Here is a 23,940-nt window from a genome sequence, read left to right as displayed (position 1 = left end):
TTACACTAGTTTTCTCGAGAAAAAACGAAAGTCTATATGAAAACTAAACAAATTCAAATTTTGACAGAATATAGCACTAATGTAGTACAAAGTGTAACTGTATTGTTTGTAATTATAGAAAAAGAGTCTGATCAAAATGTCAACAATTAAAATATTATTTTCTGGATTAAATTAGTTGTATAATTTATAGTTACGAGTAAAATAGTTTTGTAAAATCATTAACCATACTGAGATCAATAGCATAAATAATATAAAGTGATATACAATTTTGAAAAATATTTAAAATGATGGAAATGCCCCATTCAGACTTTTAGGTTTGGTTGAGAATATTTAATAACCGGTTACTGAAACGCAAACCGACCAATAAATTAATTTAAACCAAGGAGTGTAAAGTGATTAAGCACCCATGTTCTATGGAGTTATGGAGCATGGGTTTTGTCACGTGAGAGGACGGCCGGGTAATGCGTTGACAGACATGAAAGCATGTGAGTGGACAACGTGTCATAAGCCTGTTGGTGGAAGGTGTGAGACTTGTACCTCTCGCCGACCTCCACGCCGGAGATTGTCCCGGCCCACATTCGTGTAACCGACAACGATATGGTGTTTGATGAAATATTTAGGGTTTGATGAATTCGTAAAAGAGAATGAATTCTGGGACGTGTAGCTTCTGTGTTAAGCCACTTAACTTTCTGACAAGTCCTACAGGTACAATGAATTTTAAGTCAAACCTAAGCTTTCATTCTGGTCTTAATCTTGAAAGCATTATTTTTATTATTTTTGTTTCTCGAAAAGCGAAAGCATTTGTTTGCTATACATCAACAAATAGAAGATTCCGAAGAAACGTATATTTTCTTAAATGGAACTTTGAAAGTAAAAAATCGATCTTTAGTACTTGGAACTTGCTAGCTGCATATTACCCAATTACGAAAATGTAAATATGGGATTTGACATTAGAAACAGCACTAGTGTTTGATTGACAAAATATAAAGCACATTAACGCTTAAGTGATCGGATACCATCACCAAACTGGAAACCTAAACCAAATACCAAATTTCAACAACTTTCAACTAACGTTTTTGGTCTAACAAATTAATTATTATGTACCAATTAACCATAATCGAAGACGCTTATTAAATATTTTTATTTATCGTGCGCGCCATCTATATATAGTTGGTCATTTCTTTAGTTCCAAATTACCTTGAATTTATATTATTTCATGCCACTGTTTATGAAATATATAATGTGACTCAGTCCTGATATTTTAAAGAAATCTAGTTTAAATATTAATGAATATGATATATAGTGTTTATTTATTTATAATCATTTAGTTTGATTCAAGATAAGAGTAACTAAAAACATAAGAAAAAACTAGATTAGTAATAGAGAATATTAAATTTAATCTTTGATTAACTTGTTTGATTAAGTTCTACATACCGCATAATGCCCAAAGATAAAGGAAAATATAATTAAAATCATTTAGATTTCCCCAAAAGCAATTTTTAAAAGGAAAAAAAAATAAAACCTATTACTCCTACAAGAAAGGGAGAAGTTACAGAGTAACCACCACGTGGATAGGCTCATAAAATATAGAGATCTCGGGTCTATATATATATAGGAGAGTAGAGAAAGTCCATAATCATCAAGATTTAGTGTTAAAGCATAATAAATATTTTCTTTGAAATTTGAAGAGCTTGAAAATGAGTACAGCCACTTTCGTAGAGATTATTCTTGCTATCATCTTGCCTCCTCTCGGCGTCTTTCTCAAATTTGGTTGCAAGGTACACTATTTGCATTTTTACTGCTTCTTTTCATTAGAAAGAGTTTCTTTTTTAAAAAAATCTCATAATTACTCGAATTTTCAGATTTTTGACTTTTCTTTTTTTGCAGGTTGAGTTTTGGATATGTTTGATTTTGACGCTGTTTGGTTATCTTCCCGGAATCCTTTACGCTCTTTATATCATCACCAAGTGATTTTTCCTATCTCCTCTGTTCTTTCCTCTTGCTCCTCGTAAGCTCTCTTTCTCCACGATCTCTCCCCCTCAATGTATATTAATCTAATCATACAAACATACATGCGTAGCTGTGATGAATATAGAACGAGATTTAAGATGAAATATCTTTGATTAACTATATATGTTTTCCACAAAGAAATTACGAATATCTTCTTAATAAAATTAAATAAAAAGAAAAATAAATTAATGTTAGGTGAACCACATTTTTAGTGAGATATTGTTATAACGATTCACTTTGTAACATTTTCAGAAAATTATCGAATAATTATCAATTAAAAAAAAAAGGTTAAAATAACACTATAAGATTTTATCATTTTGATTTACATTTTTATTAGTAAAAGGAATTGACCAAAGTTTTAACTTTACATTTGTTATTTGTGTAGGAAGAACAGCTGTTTCGTCGTGCTCTTCTCCCTTTGGGACTGATTCATCATTTATTTTATGTTATGAGCAATTGTATTCTCATTGTTGTATTTGCATTATTGTATACTTTCTGCTGATATCAAGAAAAAATCGTTGGTTTATGTGAGGAATTTATTTATTTCGTTTAATTTGTACAATTGGTAAAATGTTGCAATGAGCAGGTTTGGATTCCGGACCACCATTAAAAAAATTTAAAACCAACGTTATATAAATCCATGGTCACATGTCTCGTCTCATCACCAACAAATTTGCACCATAAGTACTCACGTGGTCCATGAGAAATACAAGAGAATCATCCCCACCGGTTGTTAATAACCCAATGTTGATAATATACGTTTTTGTCATCTAATAGTTGACATGAATCAGTTGAATCGACTATACAATTAATTAAGGTCATATCTTTATTTTTGGAAAAACACTAGTGAAGAAATAGAGTTTTTCAAACTTAAAAGATTACCTAAATTTGATGAATACTTAATTATCGGAGACGGATACAAAGGAAAGAAATTGTCAGGAGGCAAACAACACGTATATATCCGGAGATCAGTGGGATCGGATTTTGATCTAGATTACTGTTGATATCAAAACAAAACATACTATGTGGAATGTGAATAATTATCATATTTACGCATGAAAAGATATATACATCAAAGTTTTATCTATCTAATATATGTTTTGACCCAAAAAAAACTATCTATCTAATATGTTGTAGTCGGTTAAGTTACGTAACCACTTACGATAAACTTTTGACGTATAAAATTTGAAATTGATAAATACATGTATTATCGTCGATATCACACGGGTACGGACCTGTGACGCACAAAGAAAGATGATGATATATGGGGAAGGCAACATAGCATAATAATAATTACTAAAAATGCTATTTATTTCCTTACATTTTTTCAACACGTAACGGATGCTCCTAATGCTAATTAGTAGTGGTTACGAAAGATTAAGTACCTATCTTGCCAAAAAAATATCCCTTTCGCCTTGTATGTAGAAAAAAGAAAAGAAAAACAAAGTCCTCATTTAGCTTAAAGGTAAAGGAAACAAATAAAATAAAAAGGGTAAGGCAATACGTGGCTCAAAAATATCTAAAAAGTTGGTCTCTATATAATGTGAGAGATATATCACAAGAAGAAGATAGAGTAAAGAAGATAAAAAACACAATTTGAAGCTTTTATAATATTTTCTCAGAAACTTTCAAAGAGCTTAGAAAAATGAGTACAGCTACTTTCGTTGATATTATTATCGCCATCCTCTTGCCTCCACTCGGTGTCTTTCTCAGATTTGGTTGCGGGGTATTTATCTTTCCTCTCATATTTAGACTGAGTTTTATTTTGGTTAATTAATCTTATACTTTAGTCAAATATGGTTCTTTTTTTACATTTATCCACACTAGAAATTAAAAGTTGAAATTATGAATTTTGTTGCAGGTTGAGTTTTGGATATGTTTGGTTTTGACGCTACTTGGGTATATTCCTGGGATCATATACGCCATTTATGTCCTCACCAAATGATTTACCATCTATCATCATCTCCTTGTAAGCTCTCTCTCTCTCTCTCTCTCTTTACCCTTTGGCTCACTCTCAGAGTCATTTTTGATATAGTTTTCTTGTATGAAGCTTTTTCATTGGGAAAGTTTAAGTAAATGTTTGGTAAACCTACACATTTCAGATCATGTTAATTCGGATAATTTGGTTTAAAGCAAACGAAAATTATGCTATGAAAACATGGTTTCAAGTTATAAATATTATTATGATAATAAATTAAGATATTGTTCAAACCACATAATTAATGTGTACAGATAGAGATAAATATCTACTTATTAATAAGATAAGATTATGAGAAATTTCTGACACAAAAGAGAGTAATAAGACTCTAATGTGGATAGAGATAAATATCTAGTTAATGACCAAACTTTTTAACTTTACTTACATTTGTTGTTTATTGTGCAGGAACAGCTGTTCCGTCGTGTTCTCCTATCTTTGTGACTGATTCAGCGTTTCTTTTTCTTTCATCAGAGTTTTTATGTTTCAAGTAATTTAATTAATCATCACTGTTGTGTTTGCATTGTTATATAAATGTTGTGTTGATATAAAAGAAGAGAGCGTTGGTTTGTACTTTGTGTGAAGATTTTTTAAAAATATAGTTGGTTTATTACAATAAATTGGAAATTGTGTTGCCTTGGTGGATCACAGGACCACCATTAACCATTATACCTTATACCTTACGCTATCATTTCATCACCAATAAATTGGCCCCATTACTTGGCACCATTAGCGATACCCACGAGGATCACTGCGTACTCACACCCACCGGTTGTTATAACTTATAACTCAATTTTGATATGACTACTTAATACTATATCTTATTTCAATCATCGAATTAAATCAATTGAATGTTTAGACTTTAGGGACTTTCCTTCTGCAGATTAGTATAGACTCATACTAATGAATGTATCTCTTGTGATTAAAAAAAGAAAAAATTCAACTGAATTTGACTATAGAATTTATTTTGAACTGAAAATTATGAGTCACTAACCAAACGGTCGATTCATCAACGTAAATTCAAAATGTATATTGTTTTTCGTTTTAATATAGTAATGAAAAATTAACTAAGAACCAATCATATATTAACCAATTCAAAGGCGACGTGATACAAAAAAAAAAAAAAAAGTATTAACTACAAACAAAGACCATATAGATGATGAAGCTCACAAAAAGTTGCTTGATCTCTACTTTGTCCAAGCAATCAAACCAAGGACAAGCTTCAAAAACATTACTAAAGCTCTATCTTGCGTTTCAGCAGATGATCATACTCAACACTAACGGTCCAAATACAACTACACGAGATCATTCCAAAACATCCCCTATGACGAGAGCTGCAGACTAATCCTCCTCATAACTTGCTTACTCTTTGAACTGCCATTCTCTTCTGCACATTGGGCAATGAGCTTGGCTCGTCTGCGAATTCACCCATTTCAATATACAGTGAAGATGAAACGCGTGGTTGCAGGCTCCCCAAACTGCCCAAACACCAAAACACCAAAACAGATAAGGTCTAAGGCATGCAGTTTTGTTTTGAGTTATTACCATAAGTAAATGTTTAGCAATGTTTCCGTAAGCAAGAGAAATAGTGGGTGTTCTAAGCAACATATATAAAAGCGAAGACATGAAAGAAGAGAACTTTACTTAGAGGGCAATCATCTCCAGGAAGTTTGCAATCAGGACAACAACCATCAAAAGCCATCCGACATATCCCACATGTTTCGTCTTGAGCATCCCATGTCCATGAAGCAACTGCATGCCATCTATTCCAGGGAGAAACAATCAGTTACAACAATAGAAACTCCGCATTGTAAGAGCTCATGTGTTAAAGCTAAAGGGACGAGGAACCTACTCTGTTTTTTTTTTGGGTATGCAGGACAGAAGTAGCATAGAAAGTCAAGAGCAACAATTTCGTTTTTCTTCTTTTACTTGTGCAACAAAGCGAAATGCAGGCATTTTGAACAAACCTAGTCTATTAAATAAACCAATGGAAGATGCAAAAAGTTATTATGAATCATCAAGCTGGGAATCTAACTCGGTAAAGCTAATACACGATAAACAGACTTAAGATGTTTATTATCATATCAGATGATCACCATCAAAAGTCCTGGGATGATTTATCACTTAACCTAATATAAACTTTCCCCCAAAAAAGCTAAGAAGAGATGAAGCAACAAAAGGATACGCAAGATCTTGACTTTCATAGCTTCCTCCTGGATAAATAAAAACCTTCAATCAGTTTCAAAAACCCTGTTATAAGCCTAAAGATGGTTACAGACTCGTAAAATTAGAGACTACTAACAAAAGACTACACAAACAAAAACTCAAGGTATAACTCTTCTGTGCAACACGTATACAAGACGTATTTGAAAGTTAAGCCTTAAGATTAGATAAAAATATCATAAACCAAAACAAAGACAAAATATGAAATTTACGAATTGAATGTTTTCTCTTTCAGGCATTTAATCGAACAACTGGTATGCCAAAATCAAACTTAGATCAGTGAACTCCACAGAATCATCGGAATGAGAATGAAGAACGATCATCAGTACCGAACGCAGAATAAATCAGTGCCAAGCAACGGAATTTGAGCGTAATTATCAAGAACTAATTATCTAAAACTGGTACCACATTACAAAGTCCGAAAAACAAGATCAACAAGAACATACCTAAAAAATAAGTGTGAAGATCGATGGTGTAGCCGAACGATGAAATCGAAATAGAAAAATTCTTAACCGGGAAAGAAATTTTGCTGGCAATGGCGAGAGGATCGGACTTGGGAAAGAGCGTGACGAAACGAAACGAAGGAGAAAAAGAGACGGACGTGTTTCATTGATTTTGGCCCGAGAAATAAATTGGGCTTTAAGATTAAAAGCCCAAATAACGGGTTTGTTTTTACTTATCCAATCTACGAAAGTTATGAAGAGATCATATGATGTCACTAATCTCGATATCTTAATTCTTAAAAGTATTGAAACGATGGATTATATTAAAACTTTTTTAATTATGATATATACATGTTGGATATAAACATATCTCTTTTTGGATTTGATCATTCATATATCTGAGAATGTTTGATCATTTTTTACGAAGAATATGTTTATTTTCAATATTACTAGAACACTACAAGTTTACAACCAGTTAAATACCTTTAGTACTAGTAAATCTTATTTAAAAGAATAATTTTTTTTTTACAAAATCTTACGTAATATACTTGACAACCTGTAAAATTAGTTGAATACCAAAAAGTATTTTATCATATCCAAATATAAATCATTAGAGAAGATGCAATGTATTGAATACATTTTCTAAATCTAGTTATTAGTCCTATTGTCCACGAAAGGTAAATAATTTTATTGAATGTACATATTAGCTGTTATTCAAACTAAAATAATAAATATTTATAATTTGTATTTTGATGTACATACTTACATAGAAAACAATCTCTAAATTTAATTACAATATATATATCTTCATCATCTAAATGGAAAGTTCTTTTATTGTTCTCATATTATTCATTCATAACCAGAATTTATGATGTAATCTTGATGTAGCCAACTCAAAAACTTTGGCCAATAATTTTTGTTATTTGTACCAAGTGGCATAACTATGCATTATTTCATATTAATTAAGAACTTTGGTGCATTTAATTACAATATTTTTAATTGCCAGCTATTTGTGAGATCATCACTTGAACAGTTGATTGTTCCATATAAACAAACTCATGATAAAAACAATACACAACATACAACAATACAAAACATATTTGATACTAGACATACAAATTCCTTTTTATTGTTGTCATTACCATGACGAGGAAGAAGCTAAACCTATCTTACATCACCAATGAGTCAATGAGAAAAGCAACATTCAATAAGAGAAAGAAAGGGCTTGTGAAAAAAATCCACGAGCTTTCCGTTCTCTGCGGAATCGAAGCATGTGCAGTGATTTATAGTCCGTTCAACTCAAACCCTGAAGTCTGGCCATCGAATTCAGAAGTTAAAAATGTAATGGAAAATTTTGAGATGTTGACAAAGTTGGAGCAAGAGAAGAAAATGGTGAGCCACGAAGGTTTTATCAGACAAAACATCTCAAAAACTATGGAGAGTAACAACAAAAAGATGATCGATAATGCGGAGAGGACGATGAAAGAAGCCATGTTCCAACTTCTTAGTGGAAAAGGGGAGAAGCTTAATTTGACTGATAGAAACCGTGAAGATTTGTGTAAGTACATTGATCAATATCTTAAAGAACTTTATCACCACAAAAACAAAACCATAAATCAATCACATATTGAACCTGGAGAATCTTCGGGAGCTACAAATGCCATGACACCAACATCTGTTGTTGAAGTGAGTTCTTATTCCTTTCCAATTATCTCGATGTTTTCAACTCTCCTTGACTAATCAATGATTTCTCGTCTTTGAAGCCTATTATCTCTTCAATCCAGCGACCAAATCAGGTTAATATCTTCTCCAGTAATTTTCTATCTAGTGATGCTGACCAGTAAAGTTATTCTCTAGTGATAAATCCATTTGGTGTTTATGATCAGAATCCAAATTTTAATCATCTTAGTCATAATCAATATCAATATCAACAACAGTTTGGATATCCGATTTTGGTTCAAGATGGAATTTACAATCCGAGTCAAATTCAGAATCAACATGAGGAATGGCTGGATGATCATATGATGAATCATTCTAAGGAAATAAGTCATCCTTTGATGGATGATAACAACTTTTACTACCAACAACCCTAGATATGTATTCTCTATGTATTTCATGGATTTAAAGTTAACTATTTAATCAATATTCGTTTTTTATGTTGTTCTAATGCCGAATAATTTATTTCTCTCTTTTTTATATATTCAATGTCGTTTTAAAATTTTATTTATTTTCACAAAACTATCATTTTATATTTTCAATGTTGGTTTTTAAACAAATATCTAAAATAACTTTACTACTTAGTTTATAATCTATTAATTATATATATAAAACAACGGTTAAAAACATAATGTAATCCTTAGCATATATGTGAAAATGAACTAGAAATAATATTTTCTCCATCTTTACATTATCGATAATAGTTTCTAGTTTTGGTTTTGTTCCTTGTATTATTTTGGGTTGCAACATTGATCCTTGTTAAACAATATGGGGGTGGAGATCCATGTGGGGGTGCAAATAGATGGTACTCATTACTCTAATTTAGTCAATTAATATAGACCGATGAGTACTGATGACCATTAAGGAGTCTTCCAACATAGTACTCCAATCACCTTTTCACGATTCTTAGTTTTTTTTTTTTTTTTTTTTTTTTGGCAAATCAAACTAAGAATTTCTCTTTTGTATACAGAATATGAGGTTACTACTGTCCACAAGTATTTATTTGTCATCGTTAAGCACTCTTCGAAAAGTACGAAGCACTATGTATATGCATTAATCATCAAAACTAGCTGCGTCAAGAAAGTGTAATTAAAGCCAAGTTGTTAGTTCTTTTTTCTATGTATTGTGAGTGATTGTTATTTTATTTGTGGTGATCGAATCTTGTAGACCGACACATTCACAAATCATGAGTTATGCAGGGCACCACTAAGAGATCACTAGACATACAACCATTTAATTAAATTAAAGGGAATATTTTGGGTAATAATTGGCAGTAAAAGTAAGAGTATATGAACCAAGAAAAGCCTCAAAGGCAAAGGAAGATAGAAAGAGAAGAATAAAAGTACTCGTAAATGTACCTTTTGTACAACAACTGCAGCATTATGTGAGAGGACGAACTAAACAAGGACCTCCCCTCCATGCAAATAATATCAATCATATAAAGTTTTTTTTATTCTATAGCTGGCTTCAAATCTTTGTTTTTTTTAGTTGTTTTACTTTGAATGGATCTCGTTAAATGATCGAACTTTTTTGCTCAAAATTTAAACGTAAAGTTAAATGATCTATATATTATATTTGTTTCAATTTTTCGTCTTAACTCTTAAGCCTTGAGTATTATTCACTCCAAATTTTTTCTGTCATTATGGTGGCAAAAATGTGACATTTACGAATGTCTAGTGATTAATTTGGATTAATCCAAAAAGCTCTTAAAAGATAGTCATTTTTTCTGGAGAGGATTTAGTATTCCTTTTTCCATTCTTTCATAATTTCTTATGACGATTTTACGAAGAACATGATACAAAGTCGAATCTGGTTATTTTGTATTTGGAATTTATTAACTGACACAGTCATCACAACAACAAAAAAACACCCCATATGATTAAATTAGCTAGAAGATGAAGAGAGGGCAATAAGAATGATAATTGTGGAGAAAGATTGATTATTAACTACATTTAAGACACAATCAATGAATTATCACAAGGACATAGAAAAAGAGAAGACAATTTACATAGAATCAGATCAGGTAGCTCTTGATCATCATATTCATCATGCCTTTTCGGATCGGTAAGGAGAGAGAGTCTGGCGCTCAGACTCAGAGACACGAGTTGCATGAAACTTGGCGATGAAGGCAGACGCTTTACGGTCGATGCCTGGTTCAGCGACCCAATAACGTTTGTCTTCATCACTAGCCATTGCCTTGCGAGTGTAACCGAAGTCGTCCCATGAGCCGTCTGCTTCCACTCTGTGAGATCTTCGTGTTTTGAAGAAGCTGAAGAGAGAGAACCTCTTGCTACTGTGAGATCTATTTTTACCACCCATTAGTTAATTAGTCGTTGTTCTTGATTTTGTTACAGAAACAAGAACAAGGAGAGACACTAAAAAGAGAAGAGAGTTTTTTCTTCCAAATATATAGAAGTTGTGTTGATGTGTTGGTGGTGTCTAAGTTGAGAGGTGGGTTTGCGTTAGTTATGTATTTATAAGGAATCTGACCCACCAAAATATTAACAAGTGAACCAGTAATATAATATTTTTACCATCTTGAGTTAGTGTCATTGATACGTAGCTGTGTATACGTATTATACACACAAAAAGTTAAACTGTTGATTTCTTAAGACTTTGAACAAAGAGATTATCATTGGGGAATATTAAGGGATGGATGGAGACACGTGGACCATGGTAACACAATCAGATGGTGGTGGAGGTTTTGCATAAGAGCTCATGTAATGTGTTGGTTTCTATTGACTCCAAAACAAAAGCATTGGTTAGGCAGCCAAGTTCTCTGTTTTGTTTGATCTTTTTTCACACACTTTCCTCAACCTTCTTTTTTTATATAATTCTTTTGGAACCAAATCTTTTTCTAAAAACGTTGTTTTATTATTTGTTTTAGCTAAAATGGAATTTTTTCTTTTACATCAATTTCAAACATACTCTTACTTTCTTCTCATTTCTTTCCGTTCCCCACCAATCTTAGCAACTCTTGCCTAACTAAGGCCACTTTTTAGTTATTTTCCAAAACACTTCTCATTTTAAGCACTAAAATATTCAATGAAACAATTATACTCTTTGCCCCAAAAAAAAACAAAACAATTATACTCTATGTATTTTTTCCACCCAAGATTAATGAGTAGCTGATTTTTTATTTATTTTTTACGAATGTGAATTATCTAAAAGCTCTCTCAAATCATTAACGTGCGATCAAAATTTAAATTTATTACGTAGATCAGCTAAATTCACAAAGATCCGTGTCATTCTTGAGTTTTCAATTTATGCACGAGGATTTGAAGATTTTTTTTTTTAATCTTTCGAAACTACAATAGTAGTATATAATACTTGAAATATACGCATGATATTTTATAGCCTTGCGGAATATAAAAGTTAGGCGTTGTAGTTTGTAACAATAATATATTGAACGTAAGCGAGCTAGCTAGGGAACTAATAATCCCTTACACACTAGAATAGAGATGATGGCTACAGTAAATTGCAATTGATTACGCTAAAATCATATATTATATAGAGTAAGTATAAGAAATTCTCTAATATGGTGGGGATAAATGATATTATATAAAACCAAACCATGAAAAAGTGATAGAGGAGAGCAAACAGTCAAAAAGAATCTGTTGGAGAATAAAAAGACTCAATATTTTAACATGACAACAAGAGTTCTTCTTGCTTCTTTGTGGAATATATCCAACAACTACAAGCTATCCCTATATATAACTAGTAATTAATATCTAATATGCCATCTTTTCATAAAAATTATCCTAATCTTCTTTGGTAATCTTTCACCTATAAACTGCAATCCCACAGCTAAGTAATCCACCTCCACCAGAGCTCAATGCCTAGTTTGACCAGCAAAAACGTAATTTTTAACATGAATTGGGATTATTATATTTGTTAGCAGAAAAAAATAAAGTCTCATGCATCTACCAATCCAAAAAGGTTCTTATAATTTTTAGACGCGATGAAAATTTATATAAGTTCACTATTAAACGTATGAGATAGTAATTTGTAGATTCGATTTAAATATAAAAGTTAACTGTGTTATGTTGGAAGGGTAAAAAATTCTCCACTCAACTGTTCTTTTTCATCACGTGAACCAACGTACGTGAACGATAGCCAACAGATTGTTAAAGCTTCAACATGTTGTAGAATCATTTCCTTCTTTTTATATATATATATTCTCATAATTATTGTTTTGTATTGGTTCGTCGCAATGCTTTAAGATTATATAGTTATATTAGCTGTAATCAATTACAATGATTATTAGTTTTTATTTTTTGTCTTAAACGAAACGAATCCATAGCATAACTATACCCCTAAAAATAAAACGAATCCGTAGTCCATATTCCATATTCCATAAACATATATCGCTTTCTGGTCTGATTCTGGCGTTTTTTCTTTTTGATGAAATCGTAAACCATTCGTTTTGCGTAGAATGGGAGATACGTTATTTGGCTTTTAGATGGCACGATGTTTCGAATGAATTTGGAGATTCGGCAAGCTTTGTCCATGAGAGTCGGGCACTTCAAGACGACGTGTAGGTGATTGCTGCTGACCTATAAGCTCGTGATGTCATGTCTAATATCAATGTTGCATCTATGAACCGAAGTCTTCTTTTATCAAAAGAACCGAAGCTAAAATTTACACATTGTATGTTGTTTTTGTTTACCAACAAAAAAAAAAAGGTATCGTGTCGTAGTCTTAGAAATCGCGCGGTTTCATCTTCGGAAACGGAAAGACTATAACTATAAAACCAATTTCGTGTTTTTGTTTTTGTATATTTTGTTTAGACTTCAACCAATTTCGTGTTCTTCGTGTTGTGTGTTTTTCACCCAATTTTTTCTTCTATAAAAGAAGAAAAAAAAACAAATTTTGCCTTACGTTTCTAATTTGGGGATAACCAATAGAACTCAGTTACACTTATTATTTTATTTATTTTATTTAATAATGAGAGAAAAAAATAAATGCGAAAGAAGAAAATAAAAAATCCAAAGGCCAAGCATCGTCAGGCTCTTCCCTCTTCTTTCTCGTGCTACTTCCGAGAGAATTCGATCATACAAAACTTCAAATTTTAGGATTAGGGTTCCATCGTTCTCCGTGATTTTGAGGTAATTCGATCTCCCATTCTTAAAATCAGCAAAAAGAAAAAACTTTTGGTTCTAGGGTTCTTGCTGCCCAATTTTGTAAATTTTGCCCAAATCCTGTGATTCTTCCGTGGGAGCTATTCGACGTCGTTATCTTCTATTTCGGATGTAATTTTACTTTTGATCTTTACTTAGTATTGATGTCTCGGTGTTAGGTGGCAGATTCTATCTATTTCGAGGTTATCAATCTTAGGGTTTACGAAGGTTAGGTGTTGTGGAATTTGGATAGAATCATTAAAATTTGAAAGCTTTGCCCCTTTTTTCTAGAGATTACCTCCCTTTTTGAATTCAATCTTACCCTTTATGTATTGCAATTTGATGATGATTGTGGTTTCCGTGAGTAGTAGATTCAAGTTTCAGGAACTCATTGCTTGTTGGTTGAGTTAGAATCTGAAAGTTTCAAGCTTTTTAGCTCTGACTGTGCATTCATTATTGAGATGATATAGTTTTACCATCGATTCGATTGGTGAAACAAAAGTTTCTTAGTGATTGTGATTTGTGATATCTTCTATGTCTATCCATATGCTTGTTATGTAGCTTTCACTGGAACTGAGAGCTTAGATTTGTTGTGTTTAGGTACTCTTACGTACAAATTTAGTTTTATTACGATTTGTGAGAAAGCATTAGGAACCACTTGCCTGCATTGAGCTTGAAACCAAAATCAAGAGATTTGATGGTTCTGCTTGTTTCAGGACATGTCAGGGAAACGGGTCATAGCAATATGTATGTCTGGTGGGGAGTTCCAGACAGAGAAAGGCGGGTCGCTGTCTTACAAAGGCGGCGATGCTCACGCGATAGATGTGGACGAGCAGATGAAATTCATAGACTTTATCTCAGAAATTGGTGAGATGTTTAATTGCGATGTCAGGACAGTTTCTCTAAAATACTTTCTCCCGGATAACAAGAAAACGCTCATCTCCATATCTAACGATAAAGATTTGAAACGGATGATCAAATTTCATGAGAACTCCAACACTGCTGATGTCTATCTCTTACCCGAAGAAGCTACTCCCGACATTTCAAACATGCCAGCTAGCAGGTTAGCAAAGCCTTTACATAAATCATTATATCACCTTATCTTTTTTAAGTTTCTAAGAGTTTTTTTCGTCCAGATCAAGCAGAACAACGTTGTCTGAAGCGATTCCCCCGGTTCCTATGGACGACATGATTGACGACACAATGGGACCAGAAGAGCTTCCCATCTCAATCTCAGTCTCAGCTCCTCCCGCTGTGACTATGGAGGAAGTCATGAACCGAGCTGAAGATGCACAGATTATTATTAATCCATCCGAATTGATGTCATCGATTGTTGAAGTCCCGAATCCGAAAGGAGATATTCTCACAAAGGCAAGAACACAGCAGTGGCAGAACACAATCACAGGAGTGGGTCAACGGTTTAAAAATGTTGGGGAGTTTCGTGAAGCGCTACGGAAATACGCCATAGCAAATCAGTTTGGATTCCGCTACAAAAAGAACGATAGCCACCGAGTGACAGTTAAATGTAAAGCCGAAGGTTGCCCTTGGAGGATCCATGCTTCAAGGCTATCAACAACTCAGCTGATCTGTATTAAGAAAATGAATCCGACACATACTTGTGAAGGTGCGGGTGGAATTAATGGGCTTCAGACGAGTAGAAGCTGGGTTGCTAGCATTATTAAGGAGAAGCTGAAAGTCTTTCCTAACTATAAACCGAAAGACATTGTCAGCGACATCAAGGAAGAGTATGGGATTCAGCTGAATTACTTTCAGGCATGGCGTGGTAAAGAAATTGCAAGAGAGCAGCTTCAAGGATCTTACAAGGACGGTTACAAACAGCTTCCGCTGTTCTGCGAGAAGATAATGGAAACTAATCCGGGCAGTCTCGCTACATTCACAACGAAGGAAGATTCAAGTTTTCACCGTGTTTTTGTTTCGTTTCACGCCTCGGTTCATGGTTTTCTCGAGGCTTGTCGACCACTTGTGTTTCTCGACAGTATGCAGTTGAAATCAAAGTATCAGGGGACCTTATTAGCTGCGACTTCTGTGGATGGGGACGACGAAGTGTTTCCTCTGGCTTTTGCAGTGGTCGATGCGGAGACGGATGATAACTGGGAATGGTTCTTGCTTCAGCTGAGATCTCTGCTGTCCACGCCTTGCTATATAACTTTCGTTGCTGATCGACAGAAGAATCTGCAGGAATCGATCCCAAAAGTGTTTGAGAAGTCGTTTCACGCGTATTGTTTGCGGTATTTGACTGACGAGCTCATCAAAGACTTGAAAGGACCATTCTCTCATGAGATCAAGCGGTTAATCGTTGACGACTTTTACTCTGCAGCTTACGCTCCCAGAGCAGATTCATTCGAGAGGCATGTTGAGAACATCAAAGGCCTCTCACCTGAAGCTTATGATTGGATTGTGCAAAAAAGCCAGCCTGATCATTGGGCCAACGCTTACTTCCGTGGTGCTAGGTACAACCACATGACTTCACACTCAGGCGAACCGTTCTTTAGCTGGGCTTCCGACGCCAACGATCTACCAATAACTCAAATGGTTGATGTGATCCGTGGAAAAATAATGGGATTGATCCATGTGAGACGGATTAGTGCCAACGAAGCCAATGGAAATTTGACTCCCTCCATGGAAGTAAAGCTAGAGAAGGAGAGTCTAAGAGCGCAAACGGTTCACGTAGCACCATCAGCAGATAACAACTTGTTCCAAGTCCGTGGAGAGACGTATGAGCTCGTGAACATGGCTGAGTGTGACTGTAGCTGCAAAGGGTGGCAGTTAACAGGTTTGCCGTGTCACCACGCAGTAGCGGTTATAAACTATTACGGACGTAATCCGTATGATTACTGTTCGAAATATTTTACTGTTGCGTACTACAGGTCAACGTATGCGCAGTCGATAAATCCGGTTCCACTATTAGAAGGAGAGATGTGTCGAGAGAGTTCAGGGGGTTCGGCAGTGACGGTAACGCCTCCACCAACAAGGAGACCGCCAGGGAGGCCGCCGAAGAAGAAAACGCCTGCGGAAGAAGTGATGAAGCGGCAGCTGCAATGTAGTAGGTGCAAGGGACTTGGTCACAACAAGTCAACTTGTAAAGACTATCTTCTTGAATGCTAGTTTTTTTTTTTTTTTTGAATTCTCTCCACTTTCTTTTTTTTTGTTTATTAACTTATTTTTCTTTTCAACTTTCTGTCAACATTTTTAAAGTGATCAATCTGTAAGAAAGATTTTTTTTTACGTTAAACATTTCCCTTATGGGATTTTTAGTTCATAGAAAATAATTCTTGATTTTGACCATAAGAAAAAAAATAATAGTAATAATTCTTGAGCTGTTGGGAAACACAATGGCCAGAAAAGACAAAACAAAAAGTCTTTCTTCCATTGTTTAGGTTCTCTGTTCCTTGACGTCATTTTGCTTTTGTGTTCCGACTCACTTCCCACAATGGATTGGTATATCTCGTCTGCTTCTATAAAATATATGATGGTGTAATGAGACAGAAAACACGAAACTCTCTTTAAAAAATAATCTTTGTTGGCTTATACAATATCATAACCCCCACAAATGATTCACTCTTTCTCTACTCATACAACAAACAAAGGGTTACTAAATCATCAGATTGAGATATGATCATTATAATAATATTAATACAGAGAAGGAGAGAGAAGAGAAGAGATGAATATCTCGACTGCTTTGCTCTAGTTTTCGTGTTTGCAGGTGAGAACAAATCACAAACTGAGCCACGGACATTGCTTCCTCGCATGTTCTGGAACTAACTTCGCCACCATCTCCACAGGCACACCTTTAAGTTCTGTTAAACACAACAAATTAATACGAGTTTAAGTCACTTATCTTATGGTACTTTGAGCTGCTTAGCTACTTTTTGAAGACAAAGGAAGGTGTGGTAGTACCATGAGGCTTAAAGTTAAAGAGCGGTGGAAGGAAACGTCCGTTGGGTAATCGCGCATTCGGATCTCTTAGCTCGTCAAAGAATGGGTGGACCAATGAATCAAGCTGGTTGGCAAGATTGACACAATTCAACAAAATCAGGCAAAGAAACAAAAGATTTTGCAGAATGAATGAAGGTGAGATGACTTGCAGATACTTACAGCAGCACAACGGAGATTGGGAGAGTATTGAAGAAGCCTTGAGACCAAATCAACAGCTTCTGGAGGCATTCTCTTGTGGAAAATCTGGATTATGATGAAAAATGTTTAAATTAACAGAAAACTAAAGAAGACACTGAACATGTTACATTTCAATGTGTATATGAACAAACAAACCTTATGCCATGGATGAGCTTTAATCTGAGGAAATTTGAACTCTGTGTAATTCGGGTTCATGCATTTGATTTCTTCCCTTGTTGGTGTTCCCAAAACCTACACATTTCATCAATACAGGTAAGTACATCGTTATACATTGAGTTGGTATAACCTGGAATAGTTAATAAAGAGAAATCAGTACAATGGTAGTACCTTTATAATCTCTACAAGTTGATCAACACCGCTCTCACCCGGGAACAATGGCTGGTATGAACAAAAGAACAGATTGGTTAACGGTTAACCACGGAATTAAGTTTTGATCAGAATAAAGGTGTTTGATTTGAGAATTTACAAAAGATATTTACCTGCCCGAGAAGAAGCTCGGCGAGAACACATCCTGCAGACCAGACATCAATGGCTGTAGTATACTCGGTGGCTCCAAAAATGAGCTCAGGTGCTCTGTAATACCTCGAGCAAATGTATGAAATGTTTGGCTCTCCTTTAACCTGTTTCAAGAACCAGCATTGATCAATAAATGGTTGAATCTCTCTGCTTCAAAATGTTTCCCCAAAGAGATAGATTCATCAAACTCACCAATACTTTCGCACTTCCAAAATCGCATAGTTTCACTTGATGAGTGTGTGGATTTACCAACAAGTTTTGAGGTTTGATGTCTCGATGACATACGCCGATACATCGGTGAATGTAGGATAAGGACCTAAAAATCTGCCAAACATAGTAGAGTCTTACAAAGATTTCCAATAAGAGATGTAAAATTGTATGCACACTTTGTGGATATTAATCTACCTGATAAGTGTAAAGTTTGACGTAAACGAGAGGCATTCGTTGGTTAAGTTTGTTGTAGTGTTTGATGACGCGGTGCACAGTTTCCGGAACGTATTCCAGAACCAAGTTGAGATAAAGCTCATCTTTTTCGGTTGTAGAGAAGAAACAATGTTTCAAAGACACAACATTTGGATGGTCAAGTAGCCTCATTGTTTGAAGCTCACGATTCTTGTACCTCCGATCTTGTAGAACTTTCTTTATAGCAACAGTTTCTCCTGTTTCTAAACATTTGGCCTGAAAGAAAATGAAAGATCCGGTCAGACACAGTTTCATAAAAAAGCTACTCCAAGAAAGAAGAAGAACCAAAACTCACCTGAAACACAACACCAAAGGAGCCATGTCCAACAACTCGCTCCGCCATGTAACTGATTGTCTGCAAATTTAACATACAAGGAAATTCACTTAGTTTATCGAAACTCAACTAATCCGCCATGTAACTGTTTTGGTTAGAACAACACAAACCTGTTTTGGCTGGCCATTTCTTCCTCCTATAGTAGTTACTATTATATGGCCAGTCTCAGTCACATTGCCATTAACAATCGTAGCTTCCATTTCCTAGTGATCATTAATCAAGTCAGCGAAAAATAAAAAATCATGAAAGCATCAGAAACATCATAAGAAACCTTTTTACAAAAACATACTTTATCATCTTGAATTTTCATGTCCTTCATCTCCTCGGGTAATCTATCAGCATCAGTAACGTTTCCAGTAGATTCTCTAACCGCGGCACTAGGCTCTATGCCCACCGAGGCCATCCCAAGATTAAAACAGAAGAATTTGTTTTAATAAAAGATTCTTCCTTTGTCACGCTCTTCAAATCTGTCAATCAGAGATTAAAAAACTCAATCCTGCAGCAACATTAACCATAAGCAAAGTAAGCGTTAGCTCTTGATTCATAAACCATACATATGTAATTACAATTACTTGGTTGTTACAAGACAATCAGTTTAACTGAGGCAATTACACAGATTTGAAACTCAATAAAGGTGATCCCAGAACTCATATTGAAGCTATCAACATGCAAAAGTTTGGATTTTAACGAGACATTTAAAACAATTATCACGAAAAAAAAAGCAGGAGACAGCCAAAAAATTTAAAATTATAGCATCCTAAATAAGAAAAAAATCATGGAACAATCCATAGAGGATAGCAAATTTCAACACAAACAACAAAAGATAAGAGATGTTAAAAACACAGAGCATTGAGAAATCTATCTATCTCATATTGGCCAATAAACAAATCTAGGCCGATCTAAACAGAGGAAAAATCTAACATGAAATCGGATTTGAGACTAAAATACCAAAAAGAAACAATTTTTTTGTATGCAAAACTTTGAAGGACCCAGAATTTAAAAGAAGACCCAAAAAAGAGATTGCTGAAACATACCGGGGAAACCCAGAGAAAAAGAGATGGAAGAAAAGGGAGAGATAGAAGGAAGAATCAAGATATGAGTAGATCCATAAAATGAAGGATTGATTGATGATGATGAATCCTCTTCTCTTTATCTCCTTTTTGTTGTTGGTCTGATGAATAATAATAATAAGAATAAAAATGAGGAAGCTAATGTAATGTTAATGTATGTGGCTCTGCTTTTTGATGAGAAGAGTGGCGTTTGCTATAATGCGCTGTTGACAGTCATATCGTAAAATTAAATCTAAAAATAAAATAAAATAAAAAAGGGGATAGATTAGATAGTGTTGGCTTGGGAGTTAGTAAATTGGAGTTTGAAAGTACATTGGGTTTGGTTTTTCCTCTTTTTCGAGTTTTGACCATTCAAACTTCTTTTGCCCCCCCCCCCTCCCACTTTATTCGTATTTTTATACCTACTTAAACGTTTTTCTTCTCTGCTTTTTTTTTATCTACTAAGTTGTTATAGGTTGGACTGACATATTATGTATTAACCATAAATAATTTAGCAATTATGCCACTCTAATCTAAAGAATTTTTCATTTATTTTAGTGGGAATTATTGATTCTTTTTAGTAGCTACATTCGCAGAACCATTTTCTTCCTAACTTTTTAAATAAAGAAGTCAATACTCGCAATGTCAAAGTTGCTTAGCTAAATGGACTAAATTGAACTTTATTTTTTATTGATTACATCACATTTTGGCAGTTTTTTTCTAATCTGTGCTTTTGTTAAATGAACAACTTCTTACATAGGTCCAATAATTACTTCCTAAATGTCATACAATTGTCTGCTATAAAATTATGAGTATCTAGTTCAACAACCAACAGCCATAAATATAATCACATTTCCAGCCAAATATTTATATATATATATATAGTTTATAATTAGTTCTTAAATTAATCGAAAGAAAGAACCGAATATTAATAATTAAAGAAGGATGGGTCATTTTGAATATTTGGACAAAGCTGTGAAGTGGGGACAGTAAGAAACACGACAAAGTAGGGGTAGTTTTGTAATTAGAGAAATCAAATATACATACATACATGCATACACATATATGATATCGGAATATTCCAAAAAGATTACAGGATGAACCGGGGCCACGTGTCGAGATGCAAGGAAAGAAAAAAAGTAAACATTTTGAAAATTTTCGCCGACCATTTATAAGAATGCGAAACATATCTACCGAGAAGAAAACGTTTACATGTTAGAGTTAGGCTTTGTTAAATTGAAATTGAGCTTCAAAATGGGCCTTGTGGAAAACAAAACAAAAATGCTTCCGGCGGGGCTCGAACCCGCGACCTTCGGCTCATAAGACCAACGCTCTAACCAACTGAGCTACGGGAGCTGTTTGATATACGTCCGCCGTTTATGTAATTATACTAGAATTGAATACGAAACATATAACGTCACAGAGTATTTAAAGTACATGGCTGTTATGTCAACAGAGTAACTCATATACTAATGGTATGTTAAGTACATGGCTGTTATATTAGACCTGAAGACGACACATACATGAGTTAGATTATCCTCATCAACTATCTGCAACTAAATTTATACATTACAAAATTCATCATCTCTTGGAGACTACCACTAACATCAACATAGACATTGATACAACAATCTTGAACCCTGAATTGTCCCAGAACTTCTGTTTATCCCAAGACTCATTGTTAAGGTTTTGCTTCTCCGATATAAGATCTCTTATCTCTTTGATCTCCATGTCCCTTCTTTCCCCTTTCTGTGCTCCATTCATAACAAAACAGCAACAACAATAAAACTGATAAGAACACTATTGATTCACAAACAAGAAGCTACACGAATGTTAGAGTTATGGACTTGTATACTTACCCTCTGCAGCTTTCTTGTCTGGCTTCGAGCTTCTTGTAAACAGAACTCTAGCTTCAATACCTTCTTCTTCAAATCTTGATCAGTTCTTCTCTGTTTCTCCAGCTGTTATTGTTGTTTCATAAAGAATGAAACTTTCACTCAGAATTTAGACAAATCAAACACAAACGTGCAATGGCCTTTGTTCAAATGGAAAAAGATGGATGTACCTGAGATTCGAGTTCCTTAGTCTTATGTTTCCATTGACCTGACATTAACCTTATCTCATCTTTCAGTTTTGTAATCTCTTCGTCTTTTACTTCAACTAGCCTATTCATCCTCTCAAATTTCATTGGAGACACATCTTCTAGAAGTTTCTGGAGCTCGCTGTCCATGCCACCTATTCCCGCTTTTGCAATGGCCTCAGTAACCTCACGCTCGATTCTCCTAACTTCTTCTCTAAGCTGCTTTTCTGAGCACTCTCTCAAGCTCAGACCTCTCTGTAGATCATCAAGCTGATGACCAAGCTGAGTCATACGGTCTTCTTGTTCTCTGAGAGAACGTGTTTTGTCGTCAAGTTGTTGCTTTAGCATTGAGCATTGGATCTTTGTAGATTGAGCAGAATCAGCACTTGCCTCTGCGGTTTGCTTGGTTGTATCAAGCTTTAATCTAAATTCCTCCAACTCTTTGATAAACTGTTTCCTCAAAAACAAGATACAAATTAAGTAAGTCTAACTAAGAGTATATATCATTACAATAACATAAATTTGTTAGGTAACAATGCATTCGACCAGAAATTAGGACTAATAAATCTTAAGCTTATATCACTAATACATCAATGGATCACAGCTAAAGTTGCATAATTTATCCTCTAGTTGAATCGAATTCCAAAAGACTCAAAGAGCTATAAGATATTGTCTACTTGATCTAGATAGGATTCAAGAACCATATAAATAACTCTTTGAACTGATCAAGTATTTAGAAGTAAATTGATATAGTCTAATAATAGATTGGATTCATAATTATGAAGAGACCAAATTGATGTGTAAGGATAAACCTTATCAGCAGCAGATGCAGAAGCTTCAAGCTGACAATTCCTTTCTTCCAGTCTCTTCTGCAATTTACAAATCTCCATTTCCATATTCTTTCCCCTTTTCTCTGCTTCCTGAACAAACAAACAAACAACAGAAATAAACCAAATCATTCATTTCAATCTGATTCAATTATTACAAAACTTAGAAAACCAGCAACCAAATAATATTTGACCCCACCATTTAATTACATGAACATAAGGAAGAGAATCACTCAGAGAATAAATGGGATTCCTTCAAAAAAAAAAAAGACTTACTTTTCTAGTAATGGTCTCTTTAAGAAAAGATTGTTCTTGAGAAACCAAACGGCCCCTCACTTGCTTCAGCTCCGTAGCCAGAGACACCACGTTTCGCCGGAAACTCTCTTTCTTCTCATCCAAATCTCTCAGAAGTGGATCCACCGTCGTTTTTTCAGAATAAGACATCCAGATTCGGCTAATTCAGCTCTTGCATGGAGGCAATCACAAATCTCAAAACTCTGAAGATGAGGAGAAGAAAAAAGAAAAAAAATTAGTTTTTTTTTTTGCGGGTGCATGTGAACAATGGTAGTTGACCATTAATACAGAGAAAATTAAATGAAGAGTCTTTCACAATTCAAATCTATATAATAATAATCAAAACAATGATCGTGACTTTACATGAGCTATGACTTGAAGCTTCAAAAAGAAAGGTCTTCTAAGTTTTCAAAATCAGATCTCTCTGATTATGGCATGAATCTAAATTTAATATCTCATTTTCTATATAAGTATCTTACAAGAACAGAGAAATCAAAGCGAATGCATTACCAATAAATGAGAAATAAATGAATTGGCTTATTTGGCCAGAGAGAGAGAGAAAGAGAAGGAGACAACGAAAATCAGAAAAGTGAGTTTGAACTTCAAAAAATCAAACTTTCCCTCCAAAATCCTCGGCAAACACAACTAGGACGTGCAAAAGCATTTGATTTTAAGTAAATAGTAATGCACATAGTTATATGTGATACATTTTCATGTTTCAAACTATAATATAAGA

At 34.3% G+C, this 23,940-nt stretch overlaps 8 protein-coding genes, 2 long non-coding RNA genes and 1 other non-coding gene across 22 annotated transcripts; 4 read left to right on the top strand and 7 right to left on the bottom strand.

Annotated features, from left to right (window-relative positions):
• Nucleotides 1-1,342: 1,342 nt before the first annotated feature.
• Nucleotides 1,343-2,710, top strand: RCI2B (Low temperature and salt responsive protein family). The gene is made up of 3 exons (NM_111463.2): nt 1,343-1,778; nt 1,888-2,008; nt 2,396-2,710. The coding sequence occupies exons 1-2, from the start codon at nt 1,698-1,700 to the stop codon at nt 1,969-1,971; spliced, it is 165 nt and encodes a 54-aa protein (NP_187240.1). The 5' UTR covers nt 1,343-1,697; the 3' UTR covers nt 1,972-2,008; nt 2,396-2,710.
• Nucleotides 2,711-3,225: 515 nt separating this feature from the next.
• RCI2A (Low temperature and salt responsive protein family) lies at nt 3,226-4,653 on the top strand. Its single transcript, NM_111462.2, has 3 exons — nt 3,226-3,736; nt 3,872-3,979; nt 4,394-4,653. The coding sequence occupies exons 1-2, from the start codon at nt 3,656-3,658 to the stop codon at nt 3,953-3,955; spliced, it is 165 nt and encodes a 54-aa protein (NP_187239.1). The 5' UTR covers nt 3,226-3,655; the 3' UTR covers nt 3,956-3,979; nt 4,394-4,653.
• AT3G01795 lies at nt 4,003-4,264 on the bottom strand. The gene has a single exon (NR_140861.1). It is a non-coding gene; the product is annotated as an other RNA (long non-coding RNA).
• Nucleotides 4,519-6,861, bottom strand: APC11 (anaphase-promoting complex/cyclosome 11; the record flags this gene model as incomplete). 7 transcript variants are annotated; one of them, NM_001202890.2, is made up of 5 exons in its annotated part: nt 4,519-4,558; nt 5,125-5,463; nt 5,630-5,748; nt 6,161-6,198; nt 6,655-6,810. In NM_001202890.2, 3 exons carry the CDS (start codon nt 6,187-6,189, stop codon nt 5,348-5,350), a joined length of 264 nt encoding a protein of 87 aa, NP_001189819.1. The 7 variants fall into 7 exon arrangements, with proteins under 7 accessions (NP_001189819.1, NP_187238.2, NP_001325493.1 ...); NM_111461.3 differs by having other exon boundaries at nt 5,098-5,463; nt 6,655-6,683; NM_001337617.1 differs by lacking the exon at nt 4,519-4,558 and having other exon boundaries at nt 5,009-5,463; nt 5,838-6,198; nt 6,655-6,861.
• An 881-nt stretch (nt 6,862-7,742) lies between these two features.
• AT3G05860 (MADS-box transcription factor family protein) lies at nt 7,743-8,765 on the top strand (the record flags this gene model as incomplete). Of its 3 annotated transcripts, NM_111460.3 has the most annotated exons (3): nt 7,743-8,337; nt 8,415-8,447; nt 8,538-8,765. In NM_111460.3, 3 exons carry the CDS (start codon nt 7,795-7,797, stop codon nt 8,742-8,744), a joined length of 783 nt encoding a protein of 260 aa, NP_187237.2. The 3 variants fall into 3 exon arrangements, with proteins under 3 accessions (NP_187237.2, NP_974232.1, NP_001118585.1); NM_202503.2 differs by having other exon boundaries at nt 8,415-8,745; NM_001125113.1 differs by lacking the exon at nt 8,415-8,447 and having other exon boundaries at nt 7,795-8,337; nt 8,538-8,744.
• A 786-nt stretch (nt 8,766-9,551) lies between these two features.
• Nucleotides 9,552-9,766, bottom strand: AT3G01785. The gene has a single exon (NR_140860.1). It is a non-coding gene; the product is annotated as an other RNA (long non-coding RNA).
• Nucleotides 9,767-10,179: 413 nt separating this feature from the next.
• AT3G05858 (uncharacterized protein) lies at nt 10,180-10,808 on the bottom strand. The gene has a single exon (NM_001125112.2). The coding sequence runs from the start codon at nt 10,684-10,686 to the stop codon at nt 10,414-10,416; it is 273 nt and encodes a 90-aa protein (NP_001118584.1). The 5' UTR covers nt 10,687-10,808; the 3' UTR covers nt 10,180-10,413.
• A 2,556-nt stretch (nt 10,809-13,364) lies between these two features.
• MUG7 (MuDR family transposase) lies at nt 13,365-16,737 on the top strand. The gene is made up of 3 exons (NM_001337616.1): nt 13,365-13,475; nt 14,204-14,550; nt 14,624-16,737. The coding sequence occupies exons 2-3, from the start codon at nt 14,207-14,209 to the stop codon at nt 16,611-16,613; spliced, it is 2,334 nt and encodes a 777-aa protein (NP_001327902.1). The 5' UTR covers nt 13,365-13,475; nt 14,204-14,206; the 3' UTR covers nt 16,614-16,737.
• Nucleotides 16,738-16,986: 249 nt separating this feature from the next.
• Nucleotides 16,987-20,373, bottom strand: ATSK12 (Protein kinase superfamily protein). Of its 2 annotated transcripts, none has more exons than NM_111458.5 (12): nt 19,989-20,373; nt 19,244-19,450; nt 19,065-19,157; nt 18,916-18,975; nt 18,564-18,836; nt 18,351-18,482; nt 18,122-18,262; nt 17,970-18,020; nt 17,778-17,873; nt 17,604-17,687; nt 17,406-17,508; nt 16,987-17,305 (listed from the first exon to the last, which is right to left on the bottom strand). In NM_111458.5, the coding sequence occupies exons 2-12, from the start codon at nt 19,355-19,357 to the stop codon at nt 17,223-17,225; spliced, it is 1,230 nt and encodes a 409-aa protein (NP_187235.1). In that variant the 5' UTR covers nt 19,358-19,450; nt 19,989-20,373; the 3' UTR covers nt 16,987-17,222. The 2 variants fall into 2 exon arrangements, with proteins under 2 accessions (NP_187235.1, NP_850520.1); NM_180189.4 differs by having other exon boundaries at nt 19,244-19,421; nt 19,989-20,130.
• Nucleotides 20,374-21,285: 912 nt separating this feature from the next.
• AT3G05835 lies at nt 21,286-21,359 on the bottom strand. The gene has a single exon. It is a non-coding gene; the product is annotated as a tRNA-Ile (tRNA).
• A 41-nt stretch (nt 21,360-21,400) lies between these two features.
• AT3G05830 (spindle pole body component-like protein) lies at nt 21,401-23,843 on the bottom strand. Of its 3 annotated transcripts, none has more exons than NM_001337615.1 (6): nt 23,568-23,843; nt 23,187-23,407; nt 22,896-23,003; nt 22,069-22,533; nt 21,863-21,964; nt 21,401-21,752 (listed from the first exon to the last, which is right to left on the bottom strand). In NM_001337615.1, exons 2-6 carry the CDS (start codon nt 23,352-23,354, stop codon nt 21,585-21,587), a joined length of 1,011 nt encoding a protein of 336 aa, NP_001327832.1. In that variant the 5' UTR covers nt 23,355-23,407; nt 23,568-23,843; the 3' UTR covers nt 21,401-21,584. The 3 variants fall into 3 exon arrangements, with proteins under 3 accessions (NP_001327832.1, NP_566262.1, NP_001319484.1); NM_001337614.1 differs by having other exon boundaries at nt 21,486-21,791; nt 23,568-23,785; NM_111457.2 differs by lacking the exon at nt 23,568-23,843 and having other exon boundaries at nt 23,187-23,517.
• Nucleotides 23,844-23,940: the final 97 nt, after the last annotated feature.

The sequence above is a fragment of the Arabidopsis thaliana genome, chromosome 3, assembly GCF_000001735.4.
Source record: "Arabidopsis thaliana chromosome 3, partial sequence".
Classification (NCBI taxonomy): domain Eukaryota; kingdom Viridiplantae; phylum Streptophyta; class Magnoliopsida; order Brassicales; family Brassicaceae; genus Arabidopsis; species Arabidopsis thaliana.
This window is presented reverse-complemented; position numbering and strand designations above follow the sequence as displayed.

Excerpts from the sequence above, each read along its gene's own strand:
- RCI2B (NM_111463.2), top strand. The coding sequence starts at position 1,698 with ATGAGTACAGCCACTTTCGTAGAGATTATTCTTGCTATCATCTTGCCT. Across the intron at positions 1,779-1,887 it reads TTCTCAAATTTGGTTGCAAG|GTTGAGTTTTGGATATGTTT; the intron begins GTACACTATTTG and ends CTTTTTTTGCAG.
- RCI2A (NM_111462.2), top strand. The coding sequence starts at position 3,656 with ATGAGTACAGCTACTTTCGTTGATATTATTATCGCCATCCTCTTGCCT. Across the intron at positions 3,737-3,871 it reads TTCTCAGATTTGGTTGCGGG|GTTGAGTTTTGGATATGTTT; the intron begins GTATTTATCTTT and ends ATTTTGTTGCAG.
- AT3G05858 (NM_001125112.2), bottom strand. The coding sequence starts at position 10,686 with ATGGGTGGTAAAAATAGATCTCACAGTAGCAAGAGGTTCTCTCTCTTC.
- MUG7 (NM_001337616.1), top strand. The coding sequence starts at position 14,207 with ATGTCAGGGAAACGGGTCATAGCAATATGTATGTCTGGTGGGGAGTTC. Across the intron at positions 14,551-14,623 it reads TCAAACATGCCAGCTAGCAG|ATCAAGCAGAACAACGTTGT; the intron begins GTTAGCAAAGCC and ends TTTTTCGTCCAG.
- ATSK12 (NM_111458.5), bottom strand. The coding sequence starts at position 19,357 with ATGGCCTCGGTGGGCATAGAGCCTAGTGCCGCGGTTAGAGAATCTACT. Across the intron at positions 18,483-18,563 it reads TCAAACTTTACACTTATCAG|ATTTTTAGGTCCTTATCCTA; the intron begins GTAGATTAATAT and ends TATGTTTGGCAG. Across the intron at positions 17,688-17,777 it reads AAGCTCATCCATGGCATAAG|ATTTTCCACAAGAGAATGCC; the intron begins GTTTGTTTGTTC and ends ATCATAATCCAG.
- AT3G05830 (NM_001337614.1), bottom strand. The coding sequence starts at position 23,354 with ATGTCTTATTCTGAAAAAACGACGGTGGATCCACTTCTGAGAGATTTG. Across the intron at positions 22,534-22,895 it reads CTGCATCTGCTGCTGATAAG|TTTATCAAAGAGTTGGAGGA; the intron begins GTTTATCCTTAC and ends TTGAGGAAACAG. Across the intron at positions 21,792-21,862 it reads AGACAAGAAAGCTGCAGAGG|TTTTATTGTTGTTGCTGTTT; the intron begins GTAAGTATACAA and ends TGTTCTTATCAG.